Here is a 14,673-nt window from a genome sequence, read left to right as displayed (position 1 = left end):
ACATTGCTGTAAATGTATTTCTTTTAGCCAAGCTCATCACTAATTCCTTCTTTAACTGGCAACAGCACTATTCGAATTTTAAATCGACTATTTTTGTATTTTTTTACTATGTCAGTATTAGTACTTTACACACACCTTTCCAAAGAGCTTATGTCCTCGAATCCTGATCCTACTCCATGTTTCCTCTGTGTCCCTGTTTTTGTGGATTTGCTCATGTTGATAAGTAGATAAGCGACGTTGTTCTTGCACTGTTATTGCATAGTCCACTCATTCCGGTCTAGAACAGAACCTCTCTCAACTAGGGATGGCTAAACGAATCGACGTTTTAAATATATCGATATAAATGCATCGAACACTTACCTCACTATTTTCAAATGAAGGTTCCAGGACACCAATAATTGTAAAAAAGTATGTTCTATGATTCAATATATCGATATATTTAATATCTGTGCCATCCCTACTATAAAAACAGACTGTGATTAAAGGAAATGCCTTCCCAAAACCGGAATTTCACTGAAACTTGAAGTGAACACGCTCTGTGATCACGTTCACACAAAAAAGTCGTTTTTAATGAATATCCTAGTTTTGTAATTTAGAATAATATAACTTAAATAAATGCAAAAGTTAAGTTAAAATCTCTGAATCTGTGAAAACGTAATGAAATCAACAACAAAAAAGACTAATTTTTGTAAGTAATATTTTCCTAAAGCAATTTTAGTATTAAAAATAAACTTAGAACGGCTTTAAATCAAAATATTTTTTTTAAAAAACTTGTTTATTCTTGCCACTATTTTAGAAAACTAATAAATTTAAATTAATTTAGATTAATTGCGTCTAGGTGTTTAGTAAAATAAACAAGTAATAAATTTTAATTCAATTACACTGCAGGAAGAAAAATAAATTTATTATTATTATAGAGCATATTTTAACAAAAACGACTTTTTTTGTTTGTGTGATCATTTTTGGTGTTTCACTGCATACATCATAATCTTATCCATTTTCGATCTGTAACTTATTCAGTAAAGACTTCCTAAAAAATCAAACATTTCTGAAATCAAAAAACTAAACGTTTTGAAGAACTAGCGCTTGGTTTGTATTTTTGTCGTTTTTTTATTCTTCTGTTATTTTTTCTGGATTAGTTTTATTTTGTTTCTGTCAGGCTAGTGATATGTAGAAAAATTCGTTCGGTGTAGGTTAGAGAGAGATAGTTTTTTGTATAAATCTCCAAAAATATACAAAAAAACTTAAAGTAATTAGTATGTATCTACCAAAATTACAAAATAATGGCAAAATTTGGCAAATTTCATCGCAAAAAAACAAACTTTCAAAAATCAAATTATTTATTTTATATAAAATTTTACGATAGGTAAGTTGAATTCGTGTATTCTAAAACCTGTAGCGAATTTCTAAAAATGTTGGATTAAAAGGCTCTAATAGAAAACCTGATGGAACACTGGTCACCCTGTATATAATATCTTATTGAATATAATATTATGTTCCTTTGGCAGATACATACTTTAAGAGCTATGAAATGATAATAAAACTGAACTTAAAACACAAAAAAAATGTGAAAATGTCCAAGAAAATACAGAATCAATTAATTATTGTTAATAGAGTAAAGTTTAATCAAAATGTTGTTTCATAGCTCAACTAGTTATATTTTTGCGTTGATCGCATGTTGATCTAAATCTTCAAGTTTTATTTAAACTTTTTGAAACAAACACAAAATTTAGAAACTTGTTGAATACAGTTAAATATATTAAAACTATATTTTTTCAGACTGAATTTCCCAAACGTTGGTTATTAGTATTACGTAACGAAAACTACACCGAATATACAGAGTGAGTCGTTTATACCGGGCCAGAGTTAACGTTGATGTTATTGAGGCGCTGTGACCAAACAACAATCCTATACTTGTTAAATATATTTGTATATATTATTCCACAATAAATAGATGTTGTTTAAGCAAAGTTTAAAAAAAGTTAAATGGATAATGAATGAAAAAACTCTGGCGCAGTATAAAGACTTACGTCGCGGTAATAATTTTTGTATGGTTGAATTTTAGGTTTTTATAGTGTGCACTTGTTAGGTCGTTTATAACATATTTGATACATTCCATTTTACACAGTGATAAAGTTACAGAAACTTCAGAAAAATAAGTACGAAAAATATCTAAATTTTTTATTTTCCATCTTTCTATTAAGGATGGGTATAATATATCGATATTTTTATATCAACATGCTACATCCATCTCTAATCTCTAGTATTATAATATAATATAAATATCTCTAAAAATGATTTGGAGAAAAAAATAGGGCTGGGACAATGTATCGATATTTTTCCTACTTATCGATATCGAAGTTTTGCGTAGTTATGGATCGGAAACGGGCGCTTCCTTCTGCCGAACCATGCTCGAAACGAAAAACACCAAAGCAGACAAAAAAGTAAATAAACAAAACAAATAATTGTTGTGCAGTAGAATTTAAAGACTCGAACGAAAAAAAAGTAAAAAAATGATAATCTAGCGTTTTAGGGGTGACAGACATAATTATACTGGTTGTCTTTTTAAGGGGTTAAATTTCTGTTGAGCCTCGAAATGTCGGATTATCGAGAAAAAGAGATGAACTCTATGAATAATATTACTGTGTTTTTTGATTGTTACGCGGTTTTATCTCTCCCTGTCGCTTGTCGGCTGGCGCCGGCCATGTTTTGCTCTCGTATGTATTCTAGTCGTTTTATATCAAAAAAATAAATTAAGATATATATTATGATATATTCTATAGATACATAATGGTATTTTTGTGCTTTGTACGTGATAAACGGATGCCCGGAGGGGTGTGGTCCGTTTGATTGCCGATATATAAAAACAAACACAGAAACAGGAAAAAATAAACGTTGTGTCTAGGGGCACGTTAACGTATACTAAAAATAAAACTTCGGTACACGCGAAACGGGTATTTCGCGTGCAATTTAAACAAAAAATATAGCCCTAGAGAGTAATCAACGCAACCAAAATACGCCTACGGCGTGTTTTGATTGCTATTACCAACAGCTACAAAAAAATAAAAAAATTAAAACAGCTGTAAAAAAATAAAATATTATAATATGGTATACGTTAACGTGCGCTTAGACACAACGAAAAATAAAAAGAATTATGATGTCCAGCTTGCGTGGTATTCGATCCAATAAATATTTATCTTATCAACATTAAAAATATCAGCAGAAATGTATACAGGGTGAGTCTTAAATAAGTGCAATTGTGTCTGGTAGATCTCTTTTCAAATAAGACTATAATAACCGAGTTACGGAGGCGCGCACTGCATCGGATCGGACCCATATACGTATTACTTTTTAGCAAATATACTCAGCCTAATCTCCAAAAAGTGAAGCCCAAACAGTGAAAGAACAATATGGAATTCTGCATAAGTCTATTTCACCCGGATATTCATTTAACTGAGCATGCCTCACCTGAAGAAGATTTTCATTGGTCGATGTTTTTAAAGGGAAGTGGTTGACTGACATTTCCCCTAACATATAGTACCTATAGACGGCGCCGGCGTCCACTAAAACATTTCGGCCTGTAGGGGCCAGATTCCTACCTCTACCTATCTACGATAGTCGAGTCACCGCCCTCGCCGTTTCTCGCCAGGACTGGTACCGATTCAGTGCGCGTACACCTTTATCCTACTTTGAAATTAAAAAAAAATTGTTTAAATTTTGAGAACCACTGGATCTTTCCTGGGTTTTCTTTCTTGTAAATTTAATCTACTATGTTTAAATGAAATTATGTTTTTTAACTAAAATCTAAAAAAAATTCCAAAAAATTCCAGATTTTCAAAATAATTTTTTGAGAAAAACCCTCATAAACGTGTTTATGGGGTTGGAATATACTACCCCTAAAAATATTTGCACTTATTTATGACTCACCCTGTATATTTTTTTAATTTAATTAGCAATGATTCTGTTTTTTTTTTCTCAAAAAATTAAAATATTCAAAGAATACTTTTTTAATATTTTCCATCTTAAAAATGAGCTTCCTTTATTGACAATCTATTTTGATAAAAGTGTTTTTCTTTAAAATTAATTATAATGCTGTGAAATTTGAAAATTTCAAAAAACAATAAACTGGAGTATCGAAATTATATTTCTAAGCCTAACGCAACATCGTTTTTCAAAAATCAATTTTACAACATTTACAGAATCATTGCTAAGAAATCCACAACCACACGTTTTGACTCAAAATAAGTAAAAAAAAGTAGACGTCGAATGAAACGTTAGGTCTGTCAATGTCAAATACATAAAGGATAGAGATGATGATCATACACTCCCCCTCTTCAATTTTTTGTTTCACCAATGGTTGATTATAGATACCAAAGCGCAAGCGCGAAACCACCGTTACCAAGTGTAACCCATCACGTCACGTGGCTTACGAAAAACGAACAAACATATTGTTGATATTTACTGAAAGCAATACGAATTTATTTGACGTATATGCGCAAGTGCCAAACGTAGATTGTTTGTTGTTTTAATTGATGTTGCTAAGTGTATGACAAACGCTTGCGAAAACACAAAAGGAAGTTGTGGAAGAATTGTTTATAGGGATAACACATTTATGGAATATTCTATTCTCATGTAGGTTATTTATAAAAATTTGCTGTTTACATAGTTGATAATATTAAAACTGAAATTTCAAATCTAATATTGTATGAGACATAACTGACCAATTAAAATAAACCTAGAAATTATAAAATAAGTAGAATATTCCTAAAATGTCTCATTTCTGTCATAACTGTCACTGCAGTGATTACGAGATTTTCTAGCAATAATGTAACTAACTCTCCGGGTTAACGCCGCAGCTAAGTGAGTGAGACGGTGCCGAGGATGAAACTCAATGAATCTCAACCTCCGGTTACCAAATTTTCGCATCCCGCACGTTTAGTTTTGCCGTTCAAATGGTATACATAGCCTTAGGTGTTTGTTAGGACTGATATACGAGTATATTAAGTGTTTAATTGTTGTGAAAAAAGCCGCACGCACCTTTAGCGTCGCAATTTCGAGTTTTTCGAGGCCCGAGCACCTTTTTTTCTACTGCACTGGCGTCGGGGCGGAGGCGCCGTCATTTTTTATTCGATTTTTGTCAGACAACTCCTGAAATTATCACAGTCTAGTTATTTATGTGTTTCGTGTTATATTTTTATATCAATGCATCTAGTCATCGTGGGTACTGATATTTGTTTTTATATAATATATTTGATATAGTGTAAGTTTGAAGAAATAAGGACGCCACTGGGTCGAATATAAATTTTAAAGGCGACCATACACCTCGGATAATTCGTGATTACTTCTAAACAGTCATTTTTGTAGCAAAAGCTGGATTTTCCCAAAAAATGCAATAATTGCTTTCAACACTATCATATTATGTTTATTTTAGTTTATTTTGATGTGAATAATACCAAAATAAAAATACATACTTTTTAAACGTCCCTCGTATGCATTAATATCTTTTACTTATCAACGTCCCCCGTAAATTAAGTCTGAAATTGACTACGAATGGGAATATGTGTATGGAAGCCTTAAAATCTTTATTATGTTATTATTTGCATTTAATTAATGTTGGACAACTAAAATACCTTTTCTATTAGCTACATTGCTACATTTTTCTTTAGCATTTAAAGCAAGGCAAAGATTGTTAAAGCAATCCTTTAAGTGACATTACAATGAATTTAAATGCATAATGATTTGACATTGCCGGCAATTGAATAATGCAACAGGGAATTGCATTTTATGCTTTCTTGTTTTATATTAATCTATTATTTATACCCGCCTTTTTATGTATTTTATATTTCTCTTTAAAATTTTATTATTATCGATTGATGTTGTTATTATGGAAACATTATGTTCATTTCTATTGAATATTATAGGGACCAATAAGATAACTTGTAGGGACAAAACTATATAAGCCTAAAAAACAATTTATACTATTTTTGAAACTAGTGATAAAAATACTTTTTTTTCCTCTCCTTTATTTTTTGAGGGTAATTTTTAAGAAAGTTTTTTTTCTAATTGTTATAAAATAAAATAGATCTAAGTACATGTACGATATCGACTATATAATTAATTATCTTAAGAAAGCAATTGTTGTTCTCAAAAAAGTTGAGGCTTGAATTTCTCGATAGTATTTAAGAATTAAGTAACTTAACGACTAGTCAATATCTTTGTGCTGTTAAAACTGTTAAATGTTTGTAAGTAGGACTAAAAAACGAGCTTTTACTACCGATTGGTGGTTTAAAATAGTGTTTTCCCAGTAAACATAACCTAAAAGCGCTGTGACAGTTTCAGGTGTGTCTCCGCTTAAAAGATGGCGCTTTCGTAAGCCTGCGCAATTTAAGGGCCAGCATGTTTGAAGAAACTCGCGATTCTTGACGCAGAATACTCAGAATTGGTCCTCGTTATATGACCAAATGGCATTCACATCATTCAGGATGTGCGTTAGAACAATTTTGAGGGTTAAATTTCTGAAATCATTAATTAGGTTTTATGAATATTGCAAAAATTAAAGCTTTTTTCGTCTTTAACTTTGTCAAAATATGTATAAGAATGAGTAAGATGCGAAAAAGTATTTTTTTAACTCCCAAACAAATGCCACAATTTTGTATCTGCTTTGAGGCGGGAAATTCAAATATAAGTGCATATATTTTTTATAATTGCAGCCAAGAACACTTTCAACAATGCTGCCAATGTGGTAATTCACAGATTACATAAAAACAACTTTTTTATACTGCTGACATTTAAGTAACAATTATTTAAGATATTTGTCAGCAATCACGGTACTCTAAAATGTTTAGGGATGTTAATACCAATATAATAACAGTGTCATCTAGCTTTTAGTATCGCATTGAAAATATCGATTCAAAACATCGATACTTTAAAAGTTTGATACATGTCATACGTCCCTAATAGAGTAAATAATTCTCAATTTTACTATAAAAAAGCTCTTAACTCTCCTGTATATTATTCTAACACTATCCTATTTTGTGGAGGCCATTTTATCTATCGCGGACCAAAAACACGCCTTTTTTCGATAGCGTCTTAGCTGCTTTGTCCGTTCTGGTTCCTGCCATCATATAGATATCACACGCATTTTATAACATTACTACTAATAATAATTATTAATATTACTATTAAGAATAACGATAGGTTACGTGTTACGTGTCATAGATTTTATCCCCACCCCTTCTCTGAAAAAGTGACACATATCCGCAACGCTCCTCCCTTTTGTAGCCCGTCGCGGCTGCGCGCCTACGCTGCGCACTTCTCCAAATAATGTGCTTCTTATTTGTTATTTAGTACGCCTACGTGTGTATACGTTAGATACATGTATATAGAGGCTTGCGTTGCTTTTTTTTCTGGTGTTTATGACGATAACGGTGATAATAGCGTTCAGTATTCTCTAACCCTTCTCCGATTTGTAATCTGAGGTTTTTTAGGTATGAATTTGATAACTTGAAAATTTGAATCTTGAAAAGTTTGATAAACATGTCTAGTTATAAAAGATGCATTATAGACAACGATCAATCAATAAGCAAGTTTTTTTTCATCTAACATTATCAAGAAATTGAGTTTCAAATAAACCCTCCTTAGGAATTGGTTTATAATTTACTACTTACTACTTCTTCGTTTGACAGATGACAATTCACGACAGTAGGTAATGTCAAATTCCTTTAACGCCACCTGTCATCGGGCATTGCTACTTATTGGTTGATCTGTTAAAAAAACCTCTAAACTGTTCATTACTGTTCTCTCTTTCTGAACTGTCAAAAATACAGACAGTTGACATATCCAAACCGTAGATATCGAGAAAATTCTCAAGTAAAAATTATGTCTTAATATTCAATAGATTTTGTTTCTATTATATTTGGATATAATTTTATCTTGAATCGTACAGTATTGATAACATTTTCCTTGTAATTTTTGAAGAAGTTTTTTTTTCTATGAAGTAAGCGTCGATAATTCTGGCAAGCACGCGATTTTTACGTTTTCCCCCGAAAAATAATGATTTTCGTCGGCCAATTTTCCTTAGAAATAGTTTTTTAAGATATTAATAAGTATAAAGATATTTATTTTTCCACGTGACCATGTATATGATATAATATGTAGTACTTGTTATACGTGTTTGCTGGAGAGAAATCGTTAAAAAGTGTAAATAAGTTGTTAATTGCACAGTTCCCCATGATAGCAAAGTGAGAAGAAAATGTTTTTTTCCTCCCAAATTTTTATTAAACTGTGTCATTTATAAAAAACATCATTAAAATGGATTTTCAGTTAATGGTGAATTCCTATTTTTTTTCAAAAATATGAGTTAGAAAGGTATATATACAGAGTGTCTCAGAAGAATCACTTCACAACAATTTCACTCCAATTTTGTTTTTATAGGTATATTTTTTATTTTGATGATGCATTTATATGTGACAACAGATCTAAAATAGCCAATAAAGTAACTTTGTAATACCTATATTCGCTGTCTCTGAGATGATATGGTGGTGCTTAATGTACAATTCTTCTTATTAGGGATGTAGTGAAAAAGTATCGATTTGATTATTTTATCGATACTTAACTTTTTTCGATATATAAATTACCGAAATATCGATATTTTGTTACGTCGATACTTTTACACGTCCCTACCCCTTAGAACGCTAGTATCGACATGCTACTTTTTGCACCGTGTAGTCGGCTGATTTTTCTTAAACTATTAAGACTGAACTTGAAGTTGTTTAATCTTAGCAAAAAATGAAAAAAAAATGATATAAAGGCAATATATTGTAATATATATTTTTGTGCTGTACGTTTGTTGATTACATAAAAATTAGTATCGATTGGAATTTGAAACTGTTTCGTAGTGGCCTACAGCATGCGCTTTCTTCAGGTTTTGATGAGGATGCACACTCGATAAGGGCTGCCGATGTTATTAGATTTTCCCTAAATTTAGAGAAATATATCAGTAACTTAATTTTTAAACATACGTATACAAAGCAGTATACCATAGCCAGATATACCGTTGTTTTTTAACGTCTACTGCAAGCTTTATTTTTCCCTAAATCTAAGGAAACATTGACGATCCGGCAACCCCGCACAAGGCGGTGGACAATAAAAGAATCGAAAAAATCGCGTTGATAATTCCATCACACCCTTGTTGGCAACTGATCTATCTCAAAATATTTTCTGCAAAAAAAAAGTTGTTGAATCAAAATGTTGTTGTACTAAAAAAATAGAATAAAATGGTGTGTCTTGTGGGACCAAAGACAAATAGTTGGAAAAACTTCCGTAGTTTCTTCTTCCGGTGGGCGCCATGCTTGGAAGTGGTTAGCGGTATTCCGCTAATGTTAACTAATCGTAGAACTAATTATTACTATTATTATTAACCTTTGGAGGACCATTGTTCCTGATTCCTATCCCGCTTGCGCCCCGGTACGGTTTCATTTCATCCAAATAAACGACTTATTACACATAAAAAGCGACAAAAAAAGATAGGTCCTTAATTTCTGAACATACTGTCTTTACATAATTGTTTATGGTCTTATAGTGTACTTGGCGACTTAATATGTTTTTCATTAAAATAACAGCAGGTATATTGATTTTTTATTCTAAAGATATTATGATCGGAAATGAGGGACCTAACCGTAAAAGATTATTATTGTATTTTTAGCGTAATAAATGATTTATTACGCATCTTAGATTCTAGACGTAAGCAAAACTACAGGAACGATATTTTAACCTTTGTAAAAATAACACTATAATTAATTTAATAATTTAAAGACAGTAAGATCAAAAATACGGATCCCGACCTTTATATATTTATCGCGTTTTGTTTGTGTAATAAATCGTTTCTTGCGCATCTAATGTTTTAGAACTAAGTTTTAACTAAGAGAATCATCGTTTCCGCCTGCCAAATCCGGGAAAATCACAAAATATTCATCAGGGATAAGAAACATAATCGAAACTGCCGTCCCGTGGGAGCATACACGTTTAAGTTGTGTTTTCCGGTGTTTGCGGTCCCATTGCATTTATTTTTCCTCTCTAGGACGATGTCGTATGGTAGAGTTAAAGAAAAGTCAAGTAGGCAATGAAAAAACTTTGGTTTGATAAGAAAGCTAACCTTACAAAGGTAGAAAAATACTTTATTGTCGTAATTTTCTCGATAATTATATAATTCGTGTGCCTAGTTTTAACTGTAGTCTTTTTAAATTTAATTATTTCAGCCATTTTATAACTTTTCAAATAAATATAATGATTTTTTTTTAAATTAAGGCAAAAAATTGAATGCAGGACATGAAGATTTAATCCTACGATATACAAGGCGAGTCTTAAATAAATGTAAATATTTTTGGGGGTAGTATAATATATTTCGACGCCAGGAACAACGTCTATGAGGTTTCGTCGCAAGAAAAAGAAAGTGCTTTTTCTTTTAAATTTTCCTGTATATTTTAGAAAACTTTTTAGAACTGCCTGTTCACCACAAACTTTCCCAAAGTATAATTTCTTAATCCCTGATATTACCATGGTTATGGCATTACTCTATGGTTACGGCACTAAAACGGATGCAAATACAGAAAAATTCGGTGGCTCTCAAAATTTTTTAAAAATAAATATTTCTTTTAATTTTCAAATTTGAATATATAGCTCGGTTATTTTGGACTTATTTGAAAACCAGTTAGTTGAACCAGACTTATTTGAACCAGCCCTGAAAATATTTGCATTTAGTTTAGACTCCCCCTGTATATATGGATCTATTCTTTATTAAGAGACGAAATTTTTTATTTAGTGTTATCAAATTTACAAAATTATTAATATGTAATGAGTGATTTTGACTATAAAATCGTGTCTCTTGTCAAACTGAATTCTAACAATCCTCTTGACTTACTTTTACGCCAATCTTACGACCTTATTATATGTATAAAAAAGTTTATTTTGTAATATTAATGTTGAAACAGACATACGAAGCACATTATCTGGCTAAATAGCATTCCATGTATACACTGTTGGTCCTGTTAAAATATCTTGATAATTTATATGTTGTAATGATATAATAAAAAATGTATTTTTAAAAATTATAAAAAAAGTGAGCGGTTGACAGAGCGCGGCCATATTGGGTCCGCGCCGTTTTTTTCATTATTTGTTTTATTTTTATTGAATGGGAAGTTTCTATTTTTTCATATAGGACGGTTTCTTGTTATATACATATTATATATAAAAATAAGTGTGCCTAGTCAGTAGTATATTCGAGTCAATTTGAATTAACATTACAATTAATTAATTTTATTTTGATTAATTAATTGTAACATATATGTAACCCACTGTCTAACGTACTAATATTAACGGGAAGCGAGGTTTCTGGAAGAGCAAAAATATCCTCAACGAGTCTTTTGAACCTTCTAGAAACGCCACTGGCTCCATTGTGGACGGTGGGCGACGGTTTTTAAAGGGAGGGGTCAATTTTGGAGCCGCATTATCCTCAAGACCCCTTCGATTGATCTCCTCCCTCAATCTTGTTCGTTAATCTCATATTTTATATCTATTTATTATTATTTAAGTGGTTTTTTCAAGTCTATTTTTAAGTAAACGATGTTTGATAAGTCATATCAGTTTGTTAAAAAGCGTGTATTAATGCAGTGGTGTACTTAATAAAGCATTTTATTTGCTTGAATTGCTGTTTTATTTCTCAATGTCCTTACCTTAGTCCTGACTAAGTCCTTATAGCTCTAGCAATGAAAACACGCTGTAAGCTGGAAGCCACCAAAGCAAAGAAAACACGCTGTAAGCGTGTTTTCAACCAAAACACGTAAGCGTGTTTTGGTTGCTTTCGTTTCCCTCTTCTTTTTTTTTTAGTTTTCCCATTCACACATTATCAACGCATTTTTATTATTAATGGCTATTTTTTCATAATAAAAATAAAAAACAGAAAAAGAAAATTCAGTGGAACTGGCAACATTGCTTTTCCTTTTGTCGCTGTCATGTTAAATCAAGCGTTAAAATTCTCCATAACGTCAAATATGTGTCAAAAACTACTAAAATTAAATTAAAATATTTTAAAATTCTGTGCATAATCTCCATTTATTTCAATTTAAAACTACTACTAAAAATGGTTACTTTTTGATAAATAAAATAAAAATGCAAAAATCGTGTGTCAGGATAGTTCACCGGACCCCAGATTTTAGTCAAAGAATCCAAGAAGTTCATTTTAAGGTAACATAAACTTCATTTTCTAAGAAAAATCGTGTGTCAGGATAGTTCACCGAAGCCCCTAGTACCTATTCTTGACATCATTCGCAGCTTTGCGTATCACGTTTATTGTTATATGGATTTTTCAGAGATGTGAGCGATATTTGAAGATGCGAGTGGTCAAGAATAGGTACACTGTACGGCGAGCCGCGGATGTGCGGGTGTCGAAACCCGCTATCCGCTAGAAAATCGCACCTTACGGACCTGTCCACTGTTTACGTTACCTGTGAAATGTTACTTCGGTGAGTTCCTTCAAGTTGATACCTGTCCTACTCCGACAACTGTGTACAGCACACGACACCATGGTTTTTAACGTTTCTGTAATAGAAAAACATTCAAATTATCGATGAAAAACATTAAATTTTGGGAAAAATGCTCAAATGACAAAATGAAAAAAGAAATTCAAGGCAACAGCTGACTGAGCTGACAGCTGTGGCAACCCCCTCGCCGCCCCACTCGTTTTCCACCGCTTTTCCTCCGTGATTATAATGCAGCCAGAGATATAGGGGAATATCTCTACCGCCACAAGTTATATATGATGGAAATTAATGCCAGAGGAAAATAAGAGGAAGAAGAATAACAAACCAACCTCACCTCAATTATTATTTTCGTTCAAGGTGGAGCGATGTTTAAAATAGTAAGGATTTTTCCTAAAAGGCAGATTTTAAATCCATTTGGATACTCTAAACACCACTCGTTAAGAACTTTCTTAAGTCCGGCGTATTACTGTAACGAAGTATGGGAACACCGCCTTCAGAATCCTATTTTACAGAAGGTAGTTGCCGAAGATTTGTATCACGATTTAGACCACAGATATCAGCGAACTAAACAGATAAGTGCTATAGATGTTGATATTTTTGTTAATTCGATCCCTAGCGACGTATATGTCGACGAAATGCTCGATTTAGTTCATAAATTGAGGCTCACAGCGGACAGCTCGAACACGCTCGATTCCACCAGCCATGCCATCGTACGTAATCTTTTAAAGTTTGACCGAGTTCAGGATCTTATAATTGCTCTAGACGACCGTTTGAATTATGGTTTATTCATAGACAATTACACGGGAAACTTGTTAATGGACACTTTCTGGAAATCGAAGCAGTACGCTAATGGAGCACTAATAGCCAGTTTGTTTATGTTACAGGAAGAGTTTGAGCACCCCCTTGTATGCGCTTTTAGTTTACTACATTGTTACAACTATCTGTTAAATCCGGAAGGCTGGATCGAACCGACAGTACCGGAAGAGCCTGAGGAAGAAGTAAAAGTTCGAGTTAAATATTTGAGAAATCCTTATGATGATGAGCATTTCGATTTAAAAGACCCACAAAAAATAGTTGGAAAAACCTTAGCAATGATCAGTAAAAAAGAAAACGACCCTCTTCATCAAAGTTTTTATATTCTCGGTATGGCCTTATTTGGAAAAAAAGATCTTGTTAATTCAAAATGTTCAGATGTAAAAACTCCTCTATATAAAGAAATATTAGATCTAGTTCCCAACGATAATGAATTAAAAAGTACAGTAAATGAATTACAAACTGAATCTGTTAATGTTCCAAAACTATTAATTGAAAATGTTAATAAAGCATACCAGCAAACATCCGAAAGTGATATAAGTGAGCAGTGCAAAGTCTTCAAAGCGTGGGAAGAGGAACGAGCCAAGGCTATCGAGGAACAAACTGTTAGGTTAACCACAGCAAAGAGGCTTAAAAATATTCAAGATCTTAAGAAAGCGATGGAACGAAAAGAGGAAAAATTGTGGTTCTTCGATAACGAAGAGAAAATTGACCTTGCAATTGATAAGAAGACAATATTCTATCCAAAGAGGTATTTTGGTCCCAAAAAGAAGCCTAAGAAGATTGATGAGAGCTATGTACCTCCCGATGTTCACACTAAACCAACTGGTGGTTCTCAGTTATCATAAATATATTTATTGTAAAATTGTTTTGTACATGTTTGTTTAAATAAAAAAAAATAGAAAGTTATTAATATTAATACCTACCTATCTTTTTCGTTCATTTTCGTTTTCTATTCACGATAATATTTTTTATACTTATCTCTCTGATTTAATATATAAATATATTACACTTAACCATTTCCCCTCATAAAAATAGAGCTATGTTTATTGGATTGTTCTCACTTATTAAAACTAATTAAATTACGGAGAGCTTAAATACAATGTCCGGCTTATTCATAGACCCGCCAAAATGAAGTTTACTTGGCCATATGGACGTACGTGATTGGTCGGGAAAAAACTGTTCTGTGTTGCCATATCTACAAGACTTCTAAGGTTTCTCTTCAAAAAATTATTTTATTTGGCAATATTCTCGAATGTAAAAACATATTTATTGTGTCAACCATAAAAACAATCAGAAAATATACGGAAAATTTGATAATTAT

At 32.1% G+C, this 14,673-nt stretch overlaps 1 protein-coding gene across 1 annotated transcript; it reads left to right on the top strand.

Moving 5' to 3' along the window:
* The first annotated feature begins 12,848 nt into the window (after positions 1-12,848).
* On the top strand, positions 12,849-14,268 carry LOC115888246. The gene has a single exon (XM_030907909.1). It carries the CDS (start codon positions 12,902-12,904, stop codon positions 14,195-14,197), a length of 1,296 nt encoding a protein of 431 aa, XP_030763769.1. The 5' UTR covers positions 12,849-12,901; the 3' UTR covers positions 14,198-14,268.
* The last annotated feature ends 405 nt before the right edge of the window (positions 14,269-14,673 follow it).

This window comes from Sitophilus oryzae, unplaced genomic scaffold (genome assembly GCF_002938485.1).
Source record: "Sitophilus oryzae breed Bouriz unplaced genomic scaffold, Soryzae_2.0 scaffold_690_pilon_pilon, whole genome shotgun sequence".
Lineage (NCBI taxonomy): Eukaryota > Metazoa > Arthropoda > Insecta > Coleoptera > Curculionidae > Sitophilus > Sitophilus oryzae.
This window is presented reverse-complemented; position numbering and strand designations above follow the sequence as displayed.

Bases quoted from the DNA above. Each gene is read 5' to 3' on its own strand.
- LOC115888246 (XM_030907909.1), top strand. From the start codon at position 12,902: ATGTTTAAAATAGTAAGGATTTTTCCTAAAAGGCAGATTTTAAATCCA.